General features: G+C 35.9%; 1 protein-coding gene across 3 annotated transcripts; it reads left to right on the forward strand.

Annotated features, from left to right (window-relative positions):
- Positions 1-337: 337 nt before the first annotated feature.
- Positions 338-14,057, forward strand: LOC122296171 (cycloartenol synthase 2). Of its 3 annotated transcripts, none has more exons than XM_043105633.1 (19): positions 338-570; positions 1,050-1,287; positions 5,478-5,663; positions 5,878-5,967; positions 6,119-6,313; positions 6,414-6,498; positions 7,264-7,430; positions 8,563-8,751; positions 9,153-9,266; positions 9,407-9,529; positions 9,647-9,769; positions 9,845-9,943; positions 10,135-10,191; positions 11,388-11,434; positions 11,524-11,667; positions 12,283-12,460; positions 12,918-12,998; positions 13,503-13,586; positions 13,737-14,057. In XM_043105633.1, the coding sequence occupies exons 2-19, from the start codon at positions 1,090-1,092 to the stop codon at positions 13,848-13,850; spliced, it is 2,274 nt and encodes a 757-aa protein (XP_042961567.1). In that variant the 5' UTR covers positions 338-570; positions 1,050-1,089; the 3' UTR covers positions 13,851-14,057. The 3 variants fall into 3 exon arrangements, with proteins under 3 accessions (XP_042961567.1, XP_042961568.1, XP_042961569.1); XM_043105634.1 differs by having other exon boundaries at positions 338-545; XM_043105635.1 differs by lacking the exon at positions 8,563-8,751.
- Positions 14,058-23,647: the final 9,590 nt, after the last annotated feature.

The following is a 23,647-nucleotide window of genomic DNA, read 5'->3' on the forward strand; positions in this document are numbered from 1 at the left end:
ATACATAAAAAGTAATAAATAAATAGTAGAATGAATAATAAGTTAATGAGTAATGTTACATACAGTCGTAGAATTATAAACGCTGTGTAATCATTTTGAAAAAGAATAGGATCTACGATTAAACAGTTAATTTATTTTTTCATATCAGTCTTATATTAATTTATTTTTTTTAAAGTGACTGTACGTCACTTATATAATTATGACTGTAAATATAATTTCTCTAAGTTAATAAGCCTCTCATTTTCCTTTCTGATATCACTTTACTGTTTAAACGCAACTATTAGGGGTGAAAGTGTAATTCTAATGTTGTTCAGCACTTCAGCTAGTTCGGAAATTTGTCACAGGTTCACTTCTGTCCAGGCTTTATGCATGCTTCGCCCCGCTCGCTCGCTCTCTCTCTCTCTCTCTCCCGACTTCGTCGCTGGCAATGCTCTAAATTAGATTCTCCGTCCTCGTTACGCACTCTGTTTCTATTAGAAGATTGACATCTTTTATGCATTTTCTCGTCATTACCGAGGATCACTTTTCAAATCTCGCTCAACAAAGTAAGCAAATCGATATCTGCTAAAGGTATTTTCCCACCCCTTTGTCGTTCCGAATCCTTAGATTTTCCCTTTGTTTCTTGGAAAAGTTGGACTGAATGATACCGGATGGTTATAATTTGATTGTTGTACTTCACCATTTCTAAGCATTTTCCTCTCTCTCTCTCTCTCTCTCTCTCTCTCTAATTTTCTTTCCTTTAGTTGTTTTCATTTTTTGTTTTTGATTCTTAGCGCCGCCAGTAATGTCATGAAATTCTCTACTTGCTCCACCTCATCCTCTTTCTTGACTTTCACGAGAGCCAAACTGTCAAAATTTCTCAATTTCTTTCTTTTTCTCAATTCCGTGAAATAATGTCGTGAAACTCTCTCTCTCCACACGCGTACACATTCTACTTTTAATTACTGAGAAACAAACGTTCAGATGTTCTCTCATCATCGTTTTTTTTTTTCCAATTTTTGCTTGTCATCTATTTTCTCTGAAATACTAGAAAATTGAATCTCTCTCAGTTGCGTTGCTGATTTGGGATCATTGCGCGATAAAAACATAATGTGGAAGCTGAAGGTCGCGGAGGGAGGGAGTCCATGGCTGCGGACGCTGAACGGTCATGTCGGTCGACAGGTTTGGGAGTTCGATCCTAAGCTCGGATCGCCCGAGGATCTGGCCGAGATCGAGAGAGCTCGTGAAAACTTCTCCAGGAATCGTTTCGAAAAAAAGCACAGCTCAGATCTACTCATGCGGATTCAGGTATCCATATACATATATTTGTGCATGTTTAGGTATTAGTGTCGCTTGAAATGTATTCCTTTTGAAGTTTTGCATTTTCATAACTTGAAGTGAATAGAAATTTGCGCTATATCATTATCATTACATTTTAAATATATTTTTTATAATTAAGAAATGTCATTTATTTTAAATACTGAAGTATGGATGTTTTCCTTTTTTCGGATAACTTATAGAGATCATATAGAGAATTTCTTTTAATCAATAAGTGAATTGAGTGGTTTCTGTTGTGTCTGGGGTTTGATTGAGACCTATTTCGGGCTTCAAGGTTGCTAAAAAAAAGGGGGGGGATTCAAGTTTGAGAGACAATATGAGGTAATTGGTGGTTGATTACTACAAGCTTTAATAAGATAAAGAATTGTGTTGCTGTTGGATTTGGTTGTCCAAATGGGGTGACAAGTAAGTCGGTTGATTCCAGAAGAGGAATTAATTGTGTCATCTTGGTTAGATGAGTTTGCGTGAAAGCTATTTGAAATATTTATAGAGTCAACGACTAGTTGTACAATACCATTACGATTCAGTCTTCTTGATTTTGTTTTTTTATTTCTTATAAACTGTTGCAGTTGTTCTTAGCATTATTCTTAAAACTTTAAGTTCTAACATCCACTTCCAACTCTTTTTTTATTTTTTACTTTTGAAATAATCCAGAAGAATCTCTTCATTCCTTTATTTTTTTAAAGAAAAGCTTTCACTTCATAATCCAGAACTCTGAATTGTTGTTTGTAATTATACTAGAATGAAAACTTAGGTCTGTCTGTCAACATGCCCTAGTATGTTTCCACATTCAACCAGATTGACCACCTGTTATCCTTTGAAAGTTCATTTTCTCACAATGAATCGGACAGGCTAATCTAATTAAAGACTAGAGAAATTAAAAATATTTAGCAGAGAATTTATGGGAGGGCATGTCCGATTAGCATGGTGAAAACAAAAATGACTAGAAAAGGAGAAAAAGAAAATGGGAGAGGTTCCCAATGAGAAGCGTCGTGGAACGAGGGACTCAACTCTGACGAGAAGTAGGGCTGAAAACCGAAGGTATCGGTGCTGTTTTGGTCCAAAAATGAAACCGCATCGATAAGGAGAAAATGTACAAATCTCGACCAAAACCGGCTGATAAGGAGAAAGAGAACTGGCTGGAATCCGACGGTTGGTACTGATCAGTTCGGCGGTTTGGGAATCAGTTTTCCATCACCGGACACCAAAATGGACAAGCTCGCTGCTCAGTTTTCCATCATTACCGATTCACCATACACCAACAAATCCATAAAATAAAGCTAGAAAACCATTAACTCAACACAATAAACCACTTGAACAGATTTTTCCATGGGCGAGACGAGAGAGATTAGCGAGATGAGTGATGGAGGAGAGGGAAAGGGAGGGAGGAGAGGTTAATGCCTAACGGAGGAGAGCTACGCTTTGTGAGAGAGAGGGTGAGATGGATGCTGTCAGTTGTTGGAGGGAGAGGTTGCATGACGTGAGAGAGGAAAGGCTCACAGTGGCGACAACTGTGCATGAGAGGTGAGAGAGAGTTTGAGAACCCTAATGCCAAATGGCGCGAGAGAGAAGAAGAATGAGAGGGAGGGGAGGGAGAAGGGGAGGGGGGGGGGAGCGAGGGCTTTAAACCCTAAAGCCAAACGGTGTCGTTTCATTTTAATTTTTTTTGTAAACGGTATTTGTATAAGGATGTCGTTTCACTGACATAAGAGATATATATAATAGATCTAATCAGATAGTTCGGCAGTTTGGATTTGGTTCAAACCGAGACCGAACTGGCCGGCATCAGTTTCATTAAATTTCTACGGTCGGTTGATCGGTTCTCCATTGGTTTTGGCTAGTTTCAGACTCTAGTGGCCAGTACATGTCGACAACGGTAGGTCCAGCAGGTTCTTGTACAGCCCTAGCGAGAAGCACCAGTGACGAGATTACGAATATGCATGAGAACAATAAAATTGTAAGGACAGAAAAGTTGTATGTAGAGAAAAAGTTGTAAAAAAATGGGAGGGCGTGGACAGATTCTTTGTCTCTACTTCCTGGGAGGAACACTTCCCCAACCAATGCCAAAAAGGCCTCCCCAGGCTCTGCTTGGATTACTTCCCCCTTTTATTGGATTGTAGGGGTCTCCATGAGGGGCCAACATACTTCAAATTCGAGAATATGTGGTTAAAGATAGATGGGTTTACAGATAAGATTAGATTTTGGTGGTCCTCATATCAGATCTTGGATACTTCCAGTTTTGTTTTAGCTGGAAAATTTAAAGCCTTGAAAAATGACCTAAGAAAATGGAATAAAGAAGTTTTTGGGAACTTAAATGACCAAATGAATAATCTATTTTAGGAGTTTCAGCGTTTCAAGGAAAAAGAGGTTACTAGGACCCTCTCAGATGATGAGAAGGCAAGGAAAATGGTTGTAGTAGCTGAGTAAAAAAAAATACTCTCATGGAGGAGATATCTTGGAGGCAAAAATCTCGACTCCTTTAGCTGAAGGAAGGGGATAAGAGCAAAAAGTTTTTTCATCGAGTAGCTAATTCCCATTGAAGAACCAACGCCATCAAGGTTCTTAATTGGAGGCCCAAGGTCAATGGGCTGATTTTCGATTCTATTAATCCATCAATTGCAGCTTGGTTGGGGAGATCGTTTGAAGAGGAGGAGGTGCTTAAAGCGTTAAAGGGGATGGAAAAAGACAAGGCCCTGGGTCCAGATGGTTTCACAATGACTTTGGACATCTACAGGGAACAAGAACTTCTCAGTTGGATCCTACTATAAGATATTATCGACCCACTCCCCCATTGCATTCCCTTGGAAGTGCATTTGGAGGACCAATGCTCCCCTTAAAGTGGCTTTCTTTGGTTGGTTAGCATCTCACGGGAAAATATTGACTATTGGTTTAGCATCTCAAAGTGCTTCATGTGCAAACACGACATTGAATCAGCAAATCATCTTTTTCTTCATTGCAAAGTAGTTAAGGCTTTATGGGATGAAATATTCACAAGGCTTGGTATGGCATGGGTAATGCCTAGAAGGCTGATAGAGCTATTGGCATGCTGGGGAGGATTCTGTGGCAATAGGCATTTCGCAGCTATGTGGAAGATGGTGCCTCTATGCCTAATGTGGTGCACATGGAATTAGAGGAATAGTCGTTGTTTCGAGGACAAGGAGCGCACACCAGAAGAGTTTAGGGACTTTTTTTATCATACCTTGTTACTTTTGGCTTCTTCTATTGTATTGAATGGAACATCTTTTAATGAATTTTATGTTGCTTTTCGCAGCACTTAGCTTGTAATTAGGCTTTTTTGTATACTCTCTATGTACTCGGGCTTTGCCTAATTACGTGGATTAATAAAATATTTTCTTACCTATTAAAAAAATTTATTTTTTCTTTCCCTAGTTATTTTTAATATGTAATCTTCCCGAGTTGTTAATGATAAGAAAACAATTTCAGTTTTAAATGGAATGGGACAAGGTGCACAAGATCAATTCTTTTAGGCTGATCATGCAGGTGAGTATTACCCAGTACAGTGTGGACCTTTAGAATGTAGCAAAAATTAAATTTCCTCTAAGCAATGATGTACACATTTTGGCCTGCTCAATGTCATACCACAAATTAAATAATCAGCAGATAAAGAGGTGGTCATCATATTTTGTAGAACAAGGAGTAAATTTACTAGAAAAAAGAAGGCAAGAAAGGACCCAGTGTAGGTGGAGGTACAGCACAAACTATTTGGAAGGGTACAAAATGATATCTTCAAACCGCAACCGATGAGTAAGATCTAAGAAATGTGACGTTTGTTGCCATGTAATTACTTGGATTGAATGTTATTTCCTTCACAAATAGGGTTTAGGTTTTGTGAGAAAAGGGAAGAACATTCTCTGTTTTTATTCTCAGGGATTGTGGGAAGACAGAAACCAAATAACATCCATGGGGTTGTGTACAAGAAGGTTGTTAATCGTTCTGTCTATTGATACTGGTTTATTTATTAATTATTCAAATCCAGTGAATTATTCTGTTTAATGATACAACTAAATTTAATGCGCATTATTCTCAAAGAGCTATCAACTGAATCAGATAACCAGCATGACATGAAAAGTCATGTATTGATTTTTTAATTTTATCATTTAATTTTAATTTTTGGGCCTTTTTTCCTTCCTAAAATTTAGCTTGTCAAAGAGAACCCACATGGTGCCATTCTACCCCAAGTCAAAGTAAAAGAAATAGAAGATATTACAGAGGAGATGGTGACAAGGACATTAAGAAGGGCTGTAAATTTCCATTCAACAATCCAAGCCAACGATGGACATTGGCCGGGTGACTATGGTGGTCCTATGTTTCTTATGCCTGGCTTGGTAAGTGCTAATCTTGCTACTGGTGCCTTGTTTGGCGTGGAAGATATTTTGGCCATCTTATAAATTATATGGCCCGTGAATTGTACAATTATAATTGGATTTGCCTTCAGGAACTTTGTGAGGGGCTTCAAGTACATATATTCTTTTTACAGTTTGTTATAGGAGACGCGATCATGGTAGTCTTGACATATTTTCTACTCATTTAATGGATCAGGTAATCACTCTGTCCATCACAGGAGCGCTAAATGCAGTTTTATCTGCAGAACATAAAGAGGAAATGTGTCGTTACCTCTACAATCATCAGGTAAGGATCATTTATAGTGTTAAAAAACAGCTTATCATACATTTTCACTATATTTTTTAAGCAGTTTTCAGTTTTTTGTTGGATGGTATCCTTTTATAGAGTCTTGCACTTAGGTCAACAAATTTCTTAATGTAAAGTTATGTATTTGCAGAACAGAGATGGTGGGTGGGGATTACACATTGAGGGACCAAGTACCATGTTTGGCACTGTCTTAAACTATGTTACATTAAGGTTGCTTGGTGAAGGACCTAATGATGGGGAAGGAACGATGGAGAGAGGACGTAAATGGATTCTGGACCATGGTGGTGCTACTGCAATAACATCATGGGGAAAGATGTGGCTTTCAGTTGAGATCTTAGTCCTTTATCCCATTAGTTTAAATAGTGAACTTGATGTTTGCTGGCACTCTGGGGCGTTTAGTTTAATTCCTGTAGTATTGGTAATAGGTGCTTGGAGCATTTGAATGGTCTGGCAATAATCCTCTTCCCCCCGAGATTTGGCTTCTTCCTTACATGCTTCCTCTCCATCCAGGTATGTTCCCATTTTTTAAACTGCATGTGATTGCCACATAAATTTTGCTACATTGATCAAAGAAAATAAGTGGGTCATACACTTCTTTCCAACCAACAGTTGATTACTAGAGTTTTACTTCTGAAAGTCACGCTGATTAAGGTTATGAATGTTTGGATCACCATTAATTTGACATATTGGTGGTGCTCAGGTTCATATTTGGAATTTTCATTTGGAGTCGAGTAAGTTTAATGGCTGTTTGTTGTGCTAGTCTCCCCAGGGGTTTAGGTTCCATGGGTGAGTCCTAAAGGCTCTGCAGTGGGGTGGTTCCCCGTTATATATAAAAAAAGTTTAATGGCTGTAAAGAAAATGTCCTTGATTATATTTTAACAATATCACAAGAATGATGATGATGGCTAGTGTTTGGTAGTTATGAAAATCATGAGAATTTATCAAGTGAATTGAGCAATGAAAATGATAATTTTGAAGTGAACAATGTCAATGAATTATCTATTGATTGATTCTCTTTCTCTTTTTCCTTTTTAAATACTGGATTCTGTTTTAGCAAATTCTTAGTAATATGACATGCATTTTCTGATTTGTCACAGAATATATGCGACTGTCCTTAACCTATATGGTTATCATTTGCTTTTGCATCATACGGTGATTCTATTGTGTACAAATTTCTAATGTGAACTTGGTTTATGGGTGCCATATATAAACTTTTTAATATTTTCTACCAAATTATGTGAAAAGGAGGCAATTAATTTTCTTTCCCCTCTGCAGGAAGGATGTGGTGTCACTGTAGGATGGTCTATTTGCCAATGTCTTACCTATATGGGAAGAGATTTGTTGGTCCAATCACGCCAACTGTTTTGTCCTTGAGGAAGGAGCTTTATACCGTTCCATATCATGAAATAGATTGGAATCAAGCACGAAATCTATGTGCAAAGGTTGGTCAAATTGTTGTGTTGGTCTTCTCAGACCTAAACTTGTCATGTCTTTGAACTTTGCTCTTCAACTTCCATTGAGAAAACTGGGAAAAAGCTTTCATGAAAGACAAGACATTTTTCAATTTTATGTTCCTTGATAAGTCCTTATAGAACAGCATCAAATTGTGAATTGAAGCTAATACTATAGACATTTTTCAATTTCAACCCTAACCCTATTGTGATGCTCCCATGGAATCTGAGTTTTTGACTATGGGTTCCATAGCAATTCTATCTTTGAATTGAAGCTAATACTTCTCGCTAATAGAATGGAAAGCCTAAATTTTGATGTGTTTAATAACCAATTATTAAGGTTTTAGGATAATGAGTGGTTTATTATGGTATCAGCACAGAGGTACTAAGTTTGAATTTGGACTCCATATTATAACACCAAATCAGTTATATATCCCACGTGTTTGATCCCATTTATGAGTGAAGCATTAAAATATTAATTAAATGATTAAATTTATCTTCTCTCTTCAAGTTTAAGCTTTTAGAACTATTGGTACTTTAACACGTTGAATCAATAGAATTTCACATCTTTCATTTTTATGTACATTCTTTGCTTTTTTCTGGTACATAAGTTAGAGGAGCAAAATATTAGGAGTAACTTGACGACCATTCCTTTTCACTTTCAGCTTGAGTTCCTAATTTTAAGATGGTGCAATGCTGCTGATACTAGAGTCTTGAACATTCTGTTCATAAAACTGCCAGTGACTTTGAAAATAATTAACTCAATGTTCATTTAATATCTTGGGTGGTCCTTTTCTTTGTACCATGAGAACTACTATGTTAAAATCAAGGTCTGTATCCTGTGTTATTGTTACAGATTTCAGGTACTGTGATGACCTAAATTTTATGGTTTTGGGTATCCTGAACACCAAGCAAATTAGATACAGCGGAGACTTCATGCTTTGGTTCTAACAAAATGCAAAGGAAAATAAAAAACACATATGCCTGTTGCTAATTTTGCTGGTATTAATAGCTTACCAATATATAATTTCATTCTGATAGTGCTTTGCTGACAAAAGGATGCATTGCCTTCCCCCCCCCCCCCCCCCCCCCCCCCCCCCCCCCAAACAAAAAAAAACCCCAGGAAGATTTGTACTACCCACATCCGCTGGTGCAGGATATACTCTGGGCATCTCTTCACAAGCTTGTGGAACCAGTTTTATTGCACTGGCCCGGAAAAAAATTGAGAGAAAAGGCTATTTGCACTGTGATGGAGCACATACACTATGAAGATGAGAATACTCGTTATATTTGCATAGGACCTGTAAATAAGGTATTTTGCCTCGAGAGCACTCTTTTCGCATTGAACTTTCTATCTGTTAAACAGAAGGGTGAGTTTATTGCTATAAATGCTGGCAGTTATCTAGCAACTATACTCACCAAAAAAAAGTTATCTAGAAACTATGAAGAGACGATTACTATTGAGAAATTATACCAATTCTGGTGGTTCTAATTCATAATTTGATCATTTGAATCTTTTAATGCCTTCTCTGTGCCCATTTACTCTCCGGTCCTATTATGGATGACTGTACGCTGTCCCCTGTTTTTCTAATTCTCCTATTTTTCTTCAACAATTGTGTTGTTATTGGTCAGTACTCTCGACCCATTGGGTTTCTTTCTCCTTTTGCTTATTTCAATTTGAGAGGCATCGTTCAAGGTTTCTCTGATTTACAGGTGTTAAATATGCTCTGTTGTTGGGTGGAAGATCCAAATTCAGAGGCTTTTAAGATGCATCTTCCAAGACTATATGACTATCTTTGGATTGCTGAAGATGGCATGAAAATGCAGGTCCATATTGTGCCCTTATACAAAATTTTTAATTGCTCTGAAGTTAATATTTGAATGTCTCGTATTTGACTCAGCTGATAGACAAAATCCAAATGATAGTGCATGATGAAGCTAAACTAGACACGATGACTTTGTTGCAGGGTTATAATGGAAGTCAATTATGGGATACTGCTTTTGCTGTTCAAGCAATTATTTCAACCAACCTTTTTGAAGAGAGTGGTAAAACTCTTGAAAAGGCACATATGTACATAAAAAAATCGCAGGTGATTCCTTTTTCTTCATTTGTTGAATTGTTTCTTTTTGTTGCTATGGGCTTCTAAGAACTGTCAATAATTCAAGTCTTCCCCTTCTTTGTTGCTTGGTTATTCTCTGGTTTGAAGGTTCTAGAAGATTGTCCAGGTGATCTTGATTTTTGGTATCGCCATATTTCCAAAGGCGCTTGGCCTTTCTCATCAGCTGATCATGGATGGCCGATCTCTGACTGCACTGCAGAAGGATTGAAAGTAATATTCTATTAAACTCAAAACTATACAGTTTACATATTTGTTTATAACTTTTTGCTTCTTTTTATATTTCAGGCTGCTCTTTTATTATCTAAAATCTCACCGGACATTGTTGGTGAGCCATTAGATGCAAAGCAATTTTATGATGCTGTAAACGTCATTCTCTCATTACAGGTAATTTGGGTCCTGATAATCTAGCTAAACAATTACACCGGTTTGCAAATTTCTATTAAAAAAATTAATACTCCCTTCTTTGCAATTACACTGGTTTGCAAATTTTAATACTACTTGTTTCCATCTGTGACAGTGTCAATCATTGTGTTAGAGATAATTTCTGATAGACTTTTTCTTTAATAACCACACAGAATGCAGATGGTGGCTTTGCGACATATGAGCTCACAAGATCCTATAGTTGGTTAGAGGTATCCTCCTTTTAATGTTGTTTAGTAAAGTTTCAGTTTCCTTATTGTACAGTACTGTAGTTTACTCCGTTGCAGGGAATGTGCCCTATAACAAGTTTGCCTTCAGATGTCCCCTTAAGCAACATAATGTTAGGATATGTTTACTGTAAGCAATACATGGAATGGCTTCGTGGTTCTTCTTACACATCTTGAAGTTGTGGTCATCGTCATGTTGACATCCACTGGCATATATTCATTTCATTTACTTTTTTGGGTTGTTGGATATCTCCTCTGCCACTTTCACAATGCTTGACTAAGATCCCTGTTTGCTGCCATCTTCTCCATTTTTTCAAGCATGATAATGGTAAACTACATCTTGTTTTCAAACACTAGGTGGTTGTTGAAATATTTCAGTGTGTGTGTATATATATATATATATATATATATCAGGATGAAAATAGCAAGTTAATGCTTATCCATATTTCCCCCTTTTTGTGTCCAAGTCTCAAGCTTTCAAGTGCATTTGCATGGTTTCAAGTCTTGAGAGCTGAAACATCATGTGAAATTAGATAAGATCATACTCCATGACCCTACCCGGTGGACAATTGTTGATTAGAGTCTATTTTGTGCTTCACTGTCGAGTAGCCTCTTTGAGGAGTCCTTAAATCTTGTACTCCCTCTCCATTTAAAACGTGTTGCTCTATTTTTGGGAGTGTTTCAGAATATGTCTACTTTCTAGAGGTGAAAGTACTTACCTTTTTCCATGATGCACCTGTTTTTCTCCGTCTTTCAAGCGTCTATGAAAGAAATGAACCTACCTTTTCACAAAAATTACACATTATTATGTAAGGATGGGACTAAATACTTTCCTTTTTTTTGTGTAAGATTTCTAGTCCTGCACCACTGTTTAAAAGACCCTTTTATATATATATATAAGTGAAGACACTTTCATTGAGATCTATGGCACTGACAGGCATGCAAACAGTTCATGGAACCTGTTATGATATGCGGATATTAGAAGAGCATATTATAAATCACCTAGCATAATCCTACTGGAGGAATCAGTAAAAGGTCATATGTCAGCAGCATTCCATAAAGTGTCATTACCTTATTGGTCATTTTGTAGAATACATTGCAACAAAATATGTGCTCTATCATTAACCAAGCTGTAGATCATGGAAACATGAGCCTATTTCATTGTTTCTTTGTATTGTCAGTTGATCAACCCTGCAGAGACCTTTGGGGACATTGTAATTGATTATCCGTAAGATCTCCTTGCCTTGACTTATATTAGTTGTTATATACCCTCGTTAAGCTAAATTTTATGTATTAATGACTTTAATGGCTGTTTAGATATGTGGAGTGTACCTCGGCAGCAATTCAAGCTTTGGTATCATTTAAGAAATCATATCCCAAGCATCGGCAAGAGGAAATAGAGCTGTGTATCAAAAAAGCTGTTATGTTCCTTGAAAAGATACAAGCATCAGATGGTTCATGGTTTGCTCCCGCATCTATTAATCCATAGCCTTTGTCTTAATTCTCTTTTGGTTTATCAGCTTTGAGATTGCTTTCAATGCATGCAGTCTTTCAAGTAGAAATATGGATTTGCTTTCAATGCATGCAAGATTTTATTGAAGCAAGTGACAAGGCATAGGCCAAGTATACAGGGAGTATACAACTGAGAACACCTAGTTACAAATTAGAAGCTTGATGTAGATATAAAATATCATGAAAACTAGCCCCAGAAAAAACAATAGCGGAGGCCCAATGAAAGAAAGCAATAATAGAAACATCTAAGTTCATCCAAACACTATTACTTCTTACGTATAAAAAAAAAGAGTTCATCCAAACACTAATAAAAACAAAAGTTCATCCAAAGAGGAATCTTAAACTTCGACCATTCCTTCCAAGCCAAATGCACACCACATAAGACAGAGAGTAATCATTTTTCACACAGCAGTAATTTGGGGACTACCATGTGGACCTCTCCAACAAGCTAGGAAATCCACCACCCTCCTAGGCCTCACCCATGCAATTCCAACCCTGTTAAAGATCTCATCCCATGTTTCTGTTATTTACTTTATTGGGTACATAATTCTAATATCTGAGCAGGTATGGTTCTTGGGGTGTTTGCTTCACCTATGGTACATGGTTTGGAGTGAAAGGGCTGGTAGCTGCTGGAAAAAACTTCAATAATTGCTCCAGCATTCGTAAAGCTTGTGATTTTCTTCTGTCAAAGCAGCTTCCTTCAGGTGGCTGGGGAGAGAGTTATCTTTCATGTCAAAACAAGGTTAAGTTTATGGCTACATCAAATAACTTTTCTTGTCAAAGGCATGCATGATTTGAATTAATTGATCTTTACTTCTTTCAGCTTCGATTTTAACTAGTAAAGGTTTCTCTGGAATGTGTAAAACAACTGCAAGTTAAACAAATTTCTGGGGTTAAACTGAAGATATCATCTTAAGGCAAAAGAATAAGTTAATAAAGTTAACTGAATAGTTTCACCTATTTAAGCCTTTCGAGATGACGGAGAACAAGTTGTTAACCAAATTTGAAGATGTTATATAAAATGCGTTTTACTTTTTCAAATGGGGAATATGGACTTTAACTTGATTGAAATTGTTCTCTATAAGTTGAATCTGCATAAAATCCCACTAGTCTTGGGTCAGAGTTAAAACTTAATAGTTGATGCTCATATTTCTTTCTAGTTCGTATCCACCATTATTCTTAGTGCTTTTCTTTTGCAGGTGTATACGAATATAGAGGGCAACCGATCTCATGTTGTAAATACCGGATGGGCTATGTTGGCACTTATAGATGCTAGACAGGTATCAATCCATCTAGTTTTACATGGTCACCTTTTCTATATTGACATAGTATTAGATAGCTTATGATTCAATGGCTGTTCTCGATTTATTGTATGGAATCATTCAACTTCTTCAGCCTCTTTAACTCCATGTGAAAATCATTGGTTTCCCCATGGAGTTAAAATAGATTTTGCTCCTCTAGAGTTTCTGCTAGGATTCCAGGTGTTTTTAGGCAATCTTTGGCCGTGGATCAGAATTGAAACGTCTCTCTTGTGCCATGTCAGCACTGCATAAAATTCAGCCACTTATTAAAAGATAAAAAGAAAGAATGAGAAAAATAACCAATCCTTGTTTGAATAATTTGGCATGTTTGCGTTCATTGAACTTGAATCCAATGACTGATATCAGCCATTTCAACTTGGAATTCCTTGTGAGAATTCAATGACTCGGATTTTTATCTGTCTGCTGATAAACACGTCTTGATTAGTCTTATTTCTTGCGAGTGAAATTGTTTTGTTGTACCAGGATGAGAGAGACCCAATACCGCTGCACCGCGCAGCTAGGGTTTTGATAAATTCTCAAATGGAGAATGGAGACTTTCCTCAAGAGGTAACTCAATAATTTATTCCGTATGGCAAGTTTAATTGTTTTGGATTGTTATTTGGCTGGATAAAATAAAATGCTAATGAAAACATACCTATATATTTTCCGGTGCCAAGTTCCTGTCCAATATCCACTTTTATTCCTTTCTTATCACAGGAAATCATGGGGGTCTTCAACAGGAATTGTATGATCACCTATGCCGCCTACCGGAACATTTTCCCTATTTGGGCATTGGGCGAATACCGCGGTCGGGTACTGCAGGCTCCCTAAACTACCATTTGCTCTTAAAGTGAGGAAAGTCTTGATCTATTTTAAAAGCTACTGGATGAGATCACTAGCCAGACGGCATCCTTAAATTCTTGTTTTTGTTTTATATGATGTTGCTCCATTGTTGGGCTCGAGATTCGGAACCGTTGCCGTCTTCGTCATGGCCTTTCAAAACCCCAAAAAAATAAAACAAACAAGTTTGAATGATAATTACAAAGAGCTCATGGTTGGTTTAACGGCCCGTTTGAATATTGAGATGAATTGAGATAAGTCGGCCCGTTTGAATATTGAGATGAATTGAGATAAGTTAAGTTTTTATGAATAGTAGTAAATTAAAATAGTGGAGTGAGTTTTGTGGGGTCAACTTAAGATAAATATAAATGTGTTTGGATGTAAAGATAAATTTAGATATATTTATGGAAAGTTGAAAAAAATTATAAGTCTCACATATAAATAAGTGGTGTGTTGAAAAAGGTTGTAGGTTCGACGTGTAAAGAGATTTTGAATTGAAATAAGTTTAATAACTTGAGAGTTAAGTGTTTAGATTTTATAGTCATTTTAAAATTAGACTAAATTCAGTCTAAATTTTAAACGAGACTTAAGTGTTGGAAGCATTGCTTTTCATTTTTATTAAACGCCCGTATGCAAATTAGGGAGGTGAAGGTAAATAGAGACAGTTTTAAGTTAATTTTTGTGTTTATTATGTTTTGTATCATTTTAAGGTTTACATCATAATTTTTTTCAATAGTAGTATTGAAGTATGTTGTGAATAGTAGTAAAAAATAATAATAGAATATTGAATAGTAATAAATAATAGTTGAGTATGTTGAGAAGTGTTGAGGTATTTTTAACATCCAAACACACCTGTAATTGGAGAATGATTGTTCACCCAACTTGAACGGGTTGGAAGTTTTACTTCCTGAAACGAAATAAATGTTTTGAAAAAATCAATTTTTTGACCCGCCTTTTGAGTTTTATTTATTTATTTATATTTTATTTAAAATTTAATAACATCGTTTAATACATATTTTGAATAATTTGGATAGATAATTATAAACGGAATTATTTCCAATCATTTCTTATCATAATCGAAGTTCCAAGGTTTATGTTGCATAAATCTCCTCATTCATTCTCAACCTTTTTTCGATAAAATCCTTCTAACTCAACCCACACTTTTTTGCTTCCTCATCTATTGTCAACAGTTCTTAGTTTTGCTGGTCTCTACTAAGGGTGAGAATAGACTTCAAAGTCGGACTCTCAATTTAGGAGAATCCGACTCCAATTTGTTGAAGAGGAGTTGGAATGGAATTGAATTTGGGCTTCTTTTTTTTAACTTTATATTTAATCCATTTAAAAAATAATTTTTTGTGGACTTTCAAATATCATTTTTTTAAAAAAAATTAAAAATTAAAACTACATCATTAATTGTTAATTTACTTCTATACTAAAATCTAACTTATTTTAGATTTATACTATCGTGTCTTTACTTTTTTCTTTATAACCAAACTTTCATTAAAGATAAATATTACAAAGCATTTTGATCAAACCATAGAGCTTGATCAGCACAAGTAGGTACATAATCCCACCAAATTGGAATGCATACCTAACTAAGCTATGAGCCAACCCATTTCCATCTCGAGGTACATGTTGAATCTTGACCTCTAAAAACCTTTGCATCAATTCTTTTGCATCTTTAATCAAGTTGCCATTCCATGAAGATGACTCCTGTGCAGCTTGCAGATCTTGTACTAGCAATAAGCAATCTAATTCTATGATTAATTTTGGTATCCCAAGAGGAATGCAAAGTTGTAAACCTCTTAAAACAACCACTAATTCAATAGTTGCAGCCCCATCCACTTCTTCTTCTATTTTACTAGCAGCCATAAGAACCTTGCCTGTAGCATCTCTTAAAAGCAATCCAACCCCTACTTTTCTGTTTTTCCCAAAAATTGCCCCATCCACGTTGAGTTTTAGAAATCCCGTTGGTGGTAAGTGTCATACATCTATGTTCTTTCTATCAGTAGCATTTGAAAACCTTAAAACATTGAAGACCTTATAGATAGACAATGCATGATTCACAACCCGTAATGGTTCCACTAAGAGTTTCTCCAGTTGCATCTTGTTTTGCCTAAACCATAAGCTCCAACCAATCACAAACAACAGAGTAAAATCAAGCAAAACAAATTTTACAATGTCCATAAAGTTCATGTCAAGATGGACTTGCTGCAAAACAGGTAAAAACTTCTTCCATATACTACTTACATGACGACTAAAGCATGAAGCATGAGCCATATCCTTCTCAGCATCCTTACAAAAACAATAAGCATTTTCAACTTCCACATTTTTCTTTCTCAAGTAATATAAAGTAGGCAAAACATCTTTGCATGATTTCTAATCAAAGATCTTAATCTTTCATGGAACCTTCATCTGCCATAATCTCTTCAACAATCTCTTATCCAGCATACAAGTTCAGCTTTCTCCCTCACAACTAACACTTGAATTTTGGATTGTTTGACAGGCACTCTTAACACTGAAACTTCCATTAGACGCACTTGTCCAAATCCATTTATCCATATAAGCATTACTAGACAACCTTATTTTAATAATATTATCAGCCATTATTGGATTGAAGAGAGTTCTTAATTTGGGAATACCCTAAGTTCTTTTATCCTGATTAATAAGAGTGTCCACAATATCATTCACATGTATAGCAAGATTCTCACCAGCAGCCCCATGAAATCCAGCTTGGAGCACTCTATGACCCGGTACCCAAATATCCTGCCAAAATTTTGACACTTTTCCCATTCCCAACTCGCCAACAACCCCCTTCCACTAACCATTTCCCTGCCTCAAAAATCCCTCTCCATGTATTGGAAGGATTAGCTCCTAATGTAGCTCGAAAGAAAGAGGCATTTGGGCAATATTTTGCCTTATAAACTTTGTGCAGGAAAGAATCAACATTTTGCAAATATGCCACCCTTGCTTGGCCAACAAAGCCATAATGAAATAATGTAAATTCTTAAACTCCATCATTCCTCTAAACTTAGACAAGCACATCCTTTGCCAACTCATCCAATTTACTTTCTGCTCATTTTCTCTTTGCCCCCACTAAAATCTTGCCATCATACCCTCTAAATCACGACACATACTCAAAGGAAGCTTAAAATAACTTAGCATATGTTAGAATTGACAACGCTATTGCCTTGATAAGCACTTCTCTTCCTCCTTGTGACAATACTTTTTCCTTCCAACTTTGCTACTTAACCCACAATTTCCTCTTGATATCTTCGAAAGCTCTAGTCTTTGATCTCCCCACTATAGATTAGGCAAACCTAGATACTTGTCATACTGCTGGAAAGTACTCACACCCCACAAACCTAGCAAAACTCTTTATGTAGCAGTTGGAACATTCTTTGAAAAAACTATAGCAATTTTTTCTTTATTCACTTTTTGACCCGAAGCTAACTCATACTGCTCCAACAAGCCTTGAAGATGATTTGTAGTCTGAATATCAACATTACAGAAAATAATACTATCATCTGCAAAGAGCAAATGGTTCGCCATAGGAGCCCTTCAACACACTTTAATGCCTCTAGCTGCACCTTTCCTTTCAGCATCTTTTAGCAATGCAATGAGATCCTCAGTACAAAAGAGAAAAAGGTAAGGGGATAAAAGATCCCCTTGCCTAATACCCCTAGTAGGAATAACTGGTCCGTGAGTCTCACAATTAATCAAAATTGAGAATGAAACAGTTTTAACACAATCCATGACCAGATTTACAAAAGCAGGACCAAAACCCAGTTTCAACATGATTTTCTCCAAAAAGTCTCATTCCACCCTATCGTAAGCTTTATTCATATCCAACTTAAGAGACATATACCCCTTCTTCCCCTGGTTTTTATGTCTTAGATAATTGACAAACTTATAAGCTACCAATATATTATCCATAATCAACCTTCCCCCCACAAATGCACAATAAGACTCAGAAACAATATTAGGCAGAAAACTTTTCAATATATAAACAATCACCTTAGAAATCAACTTATACATCATTACAAAGACTTATTGGACAAAAATCAGAGACCATTTCACAATTCTTCTTCTTTGTAATCAAACTTATTAAAGTATGAATGAGGCCATTTGAGAGCTTATCAGAATAAAGAGTTTGCAAAACAGCCTTAGTCACATATTCGCCAACAATATGCCAATACTCTTGGTAAAAAAAGTGGTGACATATGAAATGAATATACAGTATATGGTTTCATAAGCTGTATATTCATCTCCCTAGTAACTTTGCTGTCTACACAATCTAAAATTGCATTGTGTCTCGTCTGATCAAATGAAGTAAAAAGCTGATGGAAATAATCAAGGATAAGATCATCCCTCTGTGCACCCTTTAGCTATACACCCCTTAATCATTTTTTAAACCCTTAATCATATTCCCCCTCCCCCTTAATCATCCCTCTGTGCACCCTCTGTGAAAGAACCATGTATTTTGGTACCCCTCATGTAGCCACTGAACTCGAGACCTTTGTCTCCACATAACTTCTGTTCTCTCAAGCCATAATTGCACCTCCTCTCTAGCTTTTGAAATACCCACAAGTGTAGAATGCAAAGCAGCCATAGCCTATAACTTCTCCAAATTTTGTCTAGCAGCTAACAACTTCCTATTCACATTGCCAAAAGAATATTTATTCCATACATTTAATTGTGCCCTTTAATTAAATCCATAACCCCCTCCATATTACTAGTCACATTACCAGAAGCCCAAACATTCTCATAATCTGTTCACATTTTTTCCCTCACCCACATAGCTTCGAAACTAAACTACTTCATCCTTTTCCCCCTAACTACGAGTTCCTCTGAATCAAACCAAATAGGCAAGTGGTCTGAATGAGCTGCCACCCCATGCCTCGCAACAGCCTGTAGAAACAACTCCAAGAAACTGTTATTACCCAAGAGTCTGTCTAAATGTTTACTTATAGCTACAACACCTTCCCTTCCATTTGACCACGTATACTTAGGCCCTAAAACGCCTAAGTCTTTCAAAGAGTAATCCATCATAACCGCTCTAAAGGCCTCTATTTGATGAGTAGGCCTTAATCTCTCTCTCTCTCTCTCTCTCTCACACACACACACACACACACACACACACACACACACACACACACATGAAGAACTTCATTAAAATCGCCCCCTAATAGCCACAGTACATCAATTGAATTTATTGTGCGAATTAAATTCTAAGTGAAAGTTTTACTAGCTGCATCCAGGTTATCATAAACACTCGTAAACTTCCATTCCTGCATATCTACTTCCTTAATGAAAGCTTCTATATGGTGCCTAGAATAAGAATTAACTCAAACAATTAAATCCCCTTTCCATGATAAAGCAAGACCCCCACTCTTCCTCACACAATCAACAGTAAAACAATTTACAAAACCCAGCTTATATTTGCAAAATTCCATAGCCTAGGCTTTCAAATTAGTCTCTTAAAGAAAGACTAAAATGGGATCTTCTATCATGATTAAATCACATCACAAATTCCCTGTGGGTTTCCAAATCCACGGGAATTTCAACACAATATTTTCATGGTTGTCGGCAGGGCTGGGATCCAGCCTTTGACGATAGTTCAATGCATACCTCATGGAGTTTCTCTTCATCAACAACTACAATAGCACTCGGTTTCAGCTTCTTTCCTCCTGTAGATAAGCTTTCCTTTATCGTTGTTGAAACCTTTCGCTTTGCAGAACATAGGGAAAGTGATGATGTTGAAGAATTAAATTCTAAGTGAAAGTTTTACTAGCTGCATCCAGGTTACCACAAACACTCGTAAACTTCCATTCCTGCATATCTACTTCCTTAATGAAAGCTTCTATATGGTGCCTAGAATAAGAATTAACTCAAACAATTAAATCCCCTTTCCATGATAAAGCAAGACCCCCACTCTTCCCCACACAATCAACAGTAAAACAATTTACAAAACCCAGCTTATATTTGCAAAATTCCATAGCCTAGGCTTTCAAATTAGTCTCTTAAAGAAAGACTAAAATGGGATCTTCTATCATAATTAAATCACATCACAAAGTCCCTATGGGTTCCCAAATTCACAGGAATTTCAACACAATATTTTCATGGTTGTCGGCAGGGCTGGGATCCAGCCTCTGACGATAGTTCAATGCATACCTGATGGAGTTTCTCTTCATCAACAACTACAATAGAACTCGGTTTCAGCTTCTTTCCTCCTGCAGATAAGCTTTCCTTTATCGTTGTTGAAACCTTTCGCTTTGCAGAACACAGGGAAAGTGATGATGTTGAAGACTTAGCACCTGAAGACAATGTCCTTTTCATAACAATGCCCTTATCATTTGTGGCCCCGACTGAGTAACCATTAAAATATCAAGACCTTCATCAATCTGGACCATATCGCAAGGCCCACTACTTGAGCCCAATGAAACCGCCCCTTTATTCGGATATCCCTTTCGATTACCAACATTAATCCCTTCATTAACAACCTCCTCATCACCATCAGAAACAACATCAATGTCCTTTGCATGTAACGTCTTTGACATAACTCCTGCAACTAACAGAGTCTTCATCGCTGCAATATTTGCATCCACCACCACATCAGTTTGTTGGCCAGTTGATCTAGAACCCTCCTCCGTTGATGGCTGTCAACTGGCTGCAGTTTCCATATTTTTTCCCTCTTTACCAGCTCTTCTTTGCCACTGAACATATGGAAAAGACCCATTTTTTTCATCAAATGAACTCAAATGCCCACAATCACGATGGGTATGGCCTAACTTCCCAAAAATGTAGCAAAAGTCAGGTAATCTTTCATAAGAAAACCGAACCCATTATGGAGTGCTTGACCCGATACACAGTTTCTTATATGTTATTATATTATAGTATTACATGTTATTTTTAGTGTCTAATTACATGTAATTATATTATAGTATTACATTTTATCATATTATACTAGTGTGTAACTTATTTATAACTTATTTCTATACTAAACTTATTTCTAGTGATACTAAACTTATTTCTAGTGTCTAATTACATTTTATAATATTTTAGTAAATTTGTATTATGTATTATTAACTTATTATACTAGACTTATTAGTTATTTATATACTAGTATCTAATTTATTTCTATACAAGACTTATACTATAGTGTCTAATTACATGTTATTATACATTAGTACTAAATGTTAATATACTAATGTTTAACTTATTTCTAACTTAATTATATACTAGACTTTCTAGTGTCTAATTACATGTCATTATACTTTAGTAAATTAGTATATATGTTATTAACTAACTATACTAGACTTATTTAAATACTAGTGTCTAAATTATTTCTATACTTGATTATATATGGTAGTAATACTATGATGTTTACATATACTAAATTATCATTAGTCTATTTATGTTATAGTATAACTATATTTACTTATATAAGCCGCAGCTAAAGTTGCAAAAATAAGAGCTTGAATACTACTTTTAAATAATCAAAACTTCTTTATAAGTATTAGTGGGGTCTGGCACGAATAATTTTGCAGAAATGATGGGTTTGTTGCATTGCCTTAGGCAGGTGAAAAGATTGGTAGCAACCCGTGTAGTGCTGGAGCTTGATTCCTTGGTTGTTTTTAATTGGATTATAGGAACACATTGTAACACTTGGTACTTGAAAGACTATTGGAGTGAAATTCTAGAATTGCTTTATCAGATTGATTTCGAGTGCAACATGTTTATCGTCAAGGAAATTGTCTGGTAGATTTCTTGGCACGTATGGGTGTGGATGGAATCTCGAGTTCGTGAGATTGCTTCAAGGAGTAGTCAAGGGAGGTGAGAGGTTTGTTGAGATTGGATTCTTTGGGTTTGCCATATCTGAGATTGTGAGGTTTTTGTGTTGGGTCTTTTAAGTGTTGTTGGTATGTTTTGAGTTGTTTGAGTTTTTGTAAAGGTATTCCTCCACCAAAAGTGAGGGTCTTTAATAAAATGTTCAAAGAAAAAAAACACCAAAAGTGAGGGTCTTTAATAAAATGGCTCTGTTTTTTTTTTTTTTTTTTTCAAAAAACAAAAAACAAAAAAATCCAAGTAACATGACAGGTATAGGAACCACTAAAGGTACTAAAGAAACAACAACAACAACTACTAATTCATCAACTAATATATTCCCATGAGGTAATTGTATGATTTTTCAAGGTAAAAGAGTACCTGACAAATTCGAAACAACAATAAATAGAAACAAAGTTCCAATAAAGGAAACCCATGAACCGTATTCTTCTCCAATCTTAGTTTTGCTTACATCTCGAATGAATTCAAGGACATATTTAAAGAAATTTTGACTGTTAGTAGGAATTGATTTGTCGTCCAGTAACAAGTAAGACTAGTAGATAGTTTTCAATGAAAGAAAGAGAACAAGCAAGTAATAAAATAAGAATTAATATTCACGATGCAAGCATTGTTGTATTAGCCATTTGGGTCTTTCATGACCTAATTAGAATTAGAAAGGCGGGACTTTCTAATTTTAAATATGTAAAGACAAAATGTGTAACCTAGTTTCGCATGTATAATAATTATTAATTAGCTCATATTAGTATATTATTGAATTTAAGTACATAGGTTCTAGTTATATAACTAAATTAATATATATAATAAGTATATAAATAAAAACATATTTTTATAATATATGTACATATTTCCTATGGAAAAATATAGTTGCAAGCACAATTGTGCACTAATCTGTGCACCAATGTGATGTGATTGGTTAAAAAGTAGATTTTATTGAAAACAGTATTAATTTAAATTTTAAGTATGAATAAATTAGTATTGGTACACAGATTAATGCGCGACAGTGCTTGTATATAGCAAAACTCATTTCCTATATGCTTCCCTCTCCCCACCACTATCACTCCACCTGAGGTTTCTTATCACTCCTTTATTATTTACCTTTCTTAGTTAGATTTATTTAATTTGAGGTTCCTCTTAACTGATAAAGCATAGCACAAATGACAATAGAATATAATATTTTTTGAGGAACTCTAGAGTATCATAATTCTGCAATTCTCTTAAGGTTGTATTTAAATGTTGAGTTGGACTGAGATGAGTTGAGTTATTTATAAATAGTATTGAGTTGAGATAGTGAAGTGATTTTAATAGGGCTCACCTAAGATGCGTTTAAATGTGTTTGGATGTTAAGATGTGTTTAGAATTGTTTATAGAAAATTGAAAATTGTTGTGGGTCCCGTGTGTAAAGAAGTGTTGAGCTGAAAAAGATTGCGGGTCCTTCGTGTAAGAAGGTTTGAATTGAGATGAGTTTAGTAATTTAAAAATTGTGTGATTAGATGTTAGACTCAGCTTAAAATTAGACTGAATTGAGTTGATCTCAGTATACTCTAACAACCAAACGGACTTAGCATAAATGGAAGGAGTATGATTAGGGGTGTGCATATGACCCTCACATCCGACATACTGAATTATGATGATCCGAACCAACCCAGATTTTATCGGGTTATTACTTGAATGGGTCTCCAACTAACTAAATAACGGGTTTGTAAATTGGTGTCAATTCGTCTGACTAATAACTCAGCCTCAAGCACTCTGGTGACCAACTTCACGTCCTTCTGGCCAACATGGATGCTAATGGTATGCAGAGAAAAAATTCACAAAAACGAAAAGCAACGAAATAGAAAATAGTGAAAAAAAGTAACAAAGAGAATCAGAAGCACGAAATGCAAACAATTTAACAAACTTGGGGTAGGGGATTTGCTAGGGTGGGTCTAGATGCACACGTG

Source organism: Carya illinoinensis, chromosome 15, assembly GCF_018687715.1.
Source record: "Carya illinoinensis cultivar Pawnee chromosome 15, C.illinoinensisPawnee_v1, whole genome shotgun sequence".
NCBI lineage: Eukaryota > Viridiplantae > Streptophyta > Magnoliopsida > Fagales > Juglandaceae > Carya > Carya illinoinensis.

Bases quoted from the DNA above. Each gene is read 5' to 3' on its own strand.
- LOC122296171 (XM_043105633.1), top strand. From the start codon at position 1,090: ATGTGGAAGCTGAAGGTCGCGGAGGGAGGGAGTCCATGGCTGCGGACG. The intron at 5,664-5,877 runs GTAAGTGCTAAT...TTAATGGATCAG, and splicing joins TGTTTCTTATGCCTGGCTTG to GTAATCACTCTGTCCATCAC. The intron at 9,267-9,406 runs GTCCATATTGTG...ACTTTGTTGCAG, and splicing joins AAGATGGCATGAAAATGCAG to GGTTATAATGGAAGTCAATT.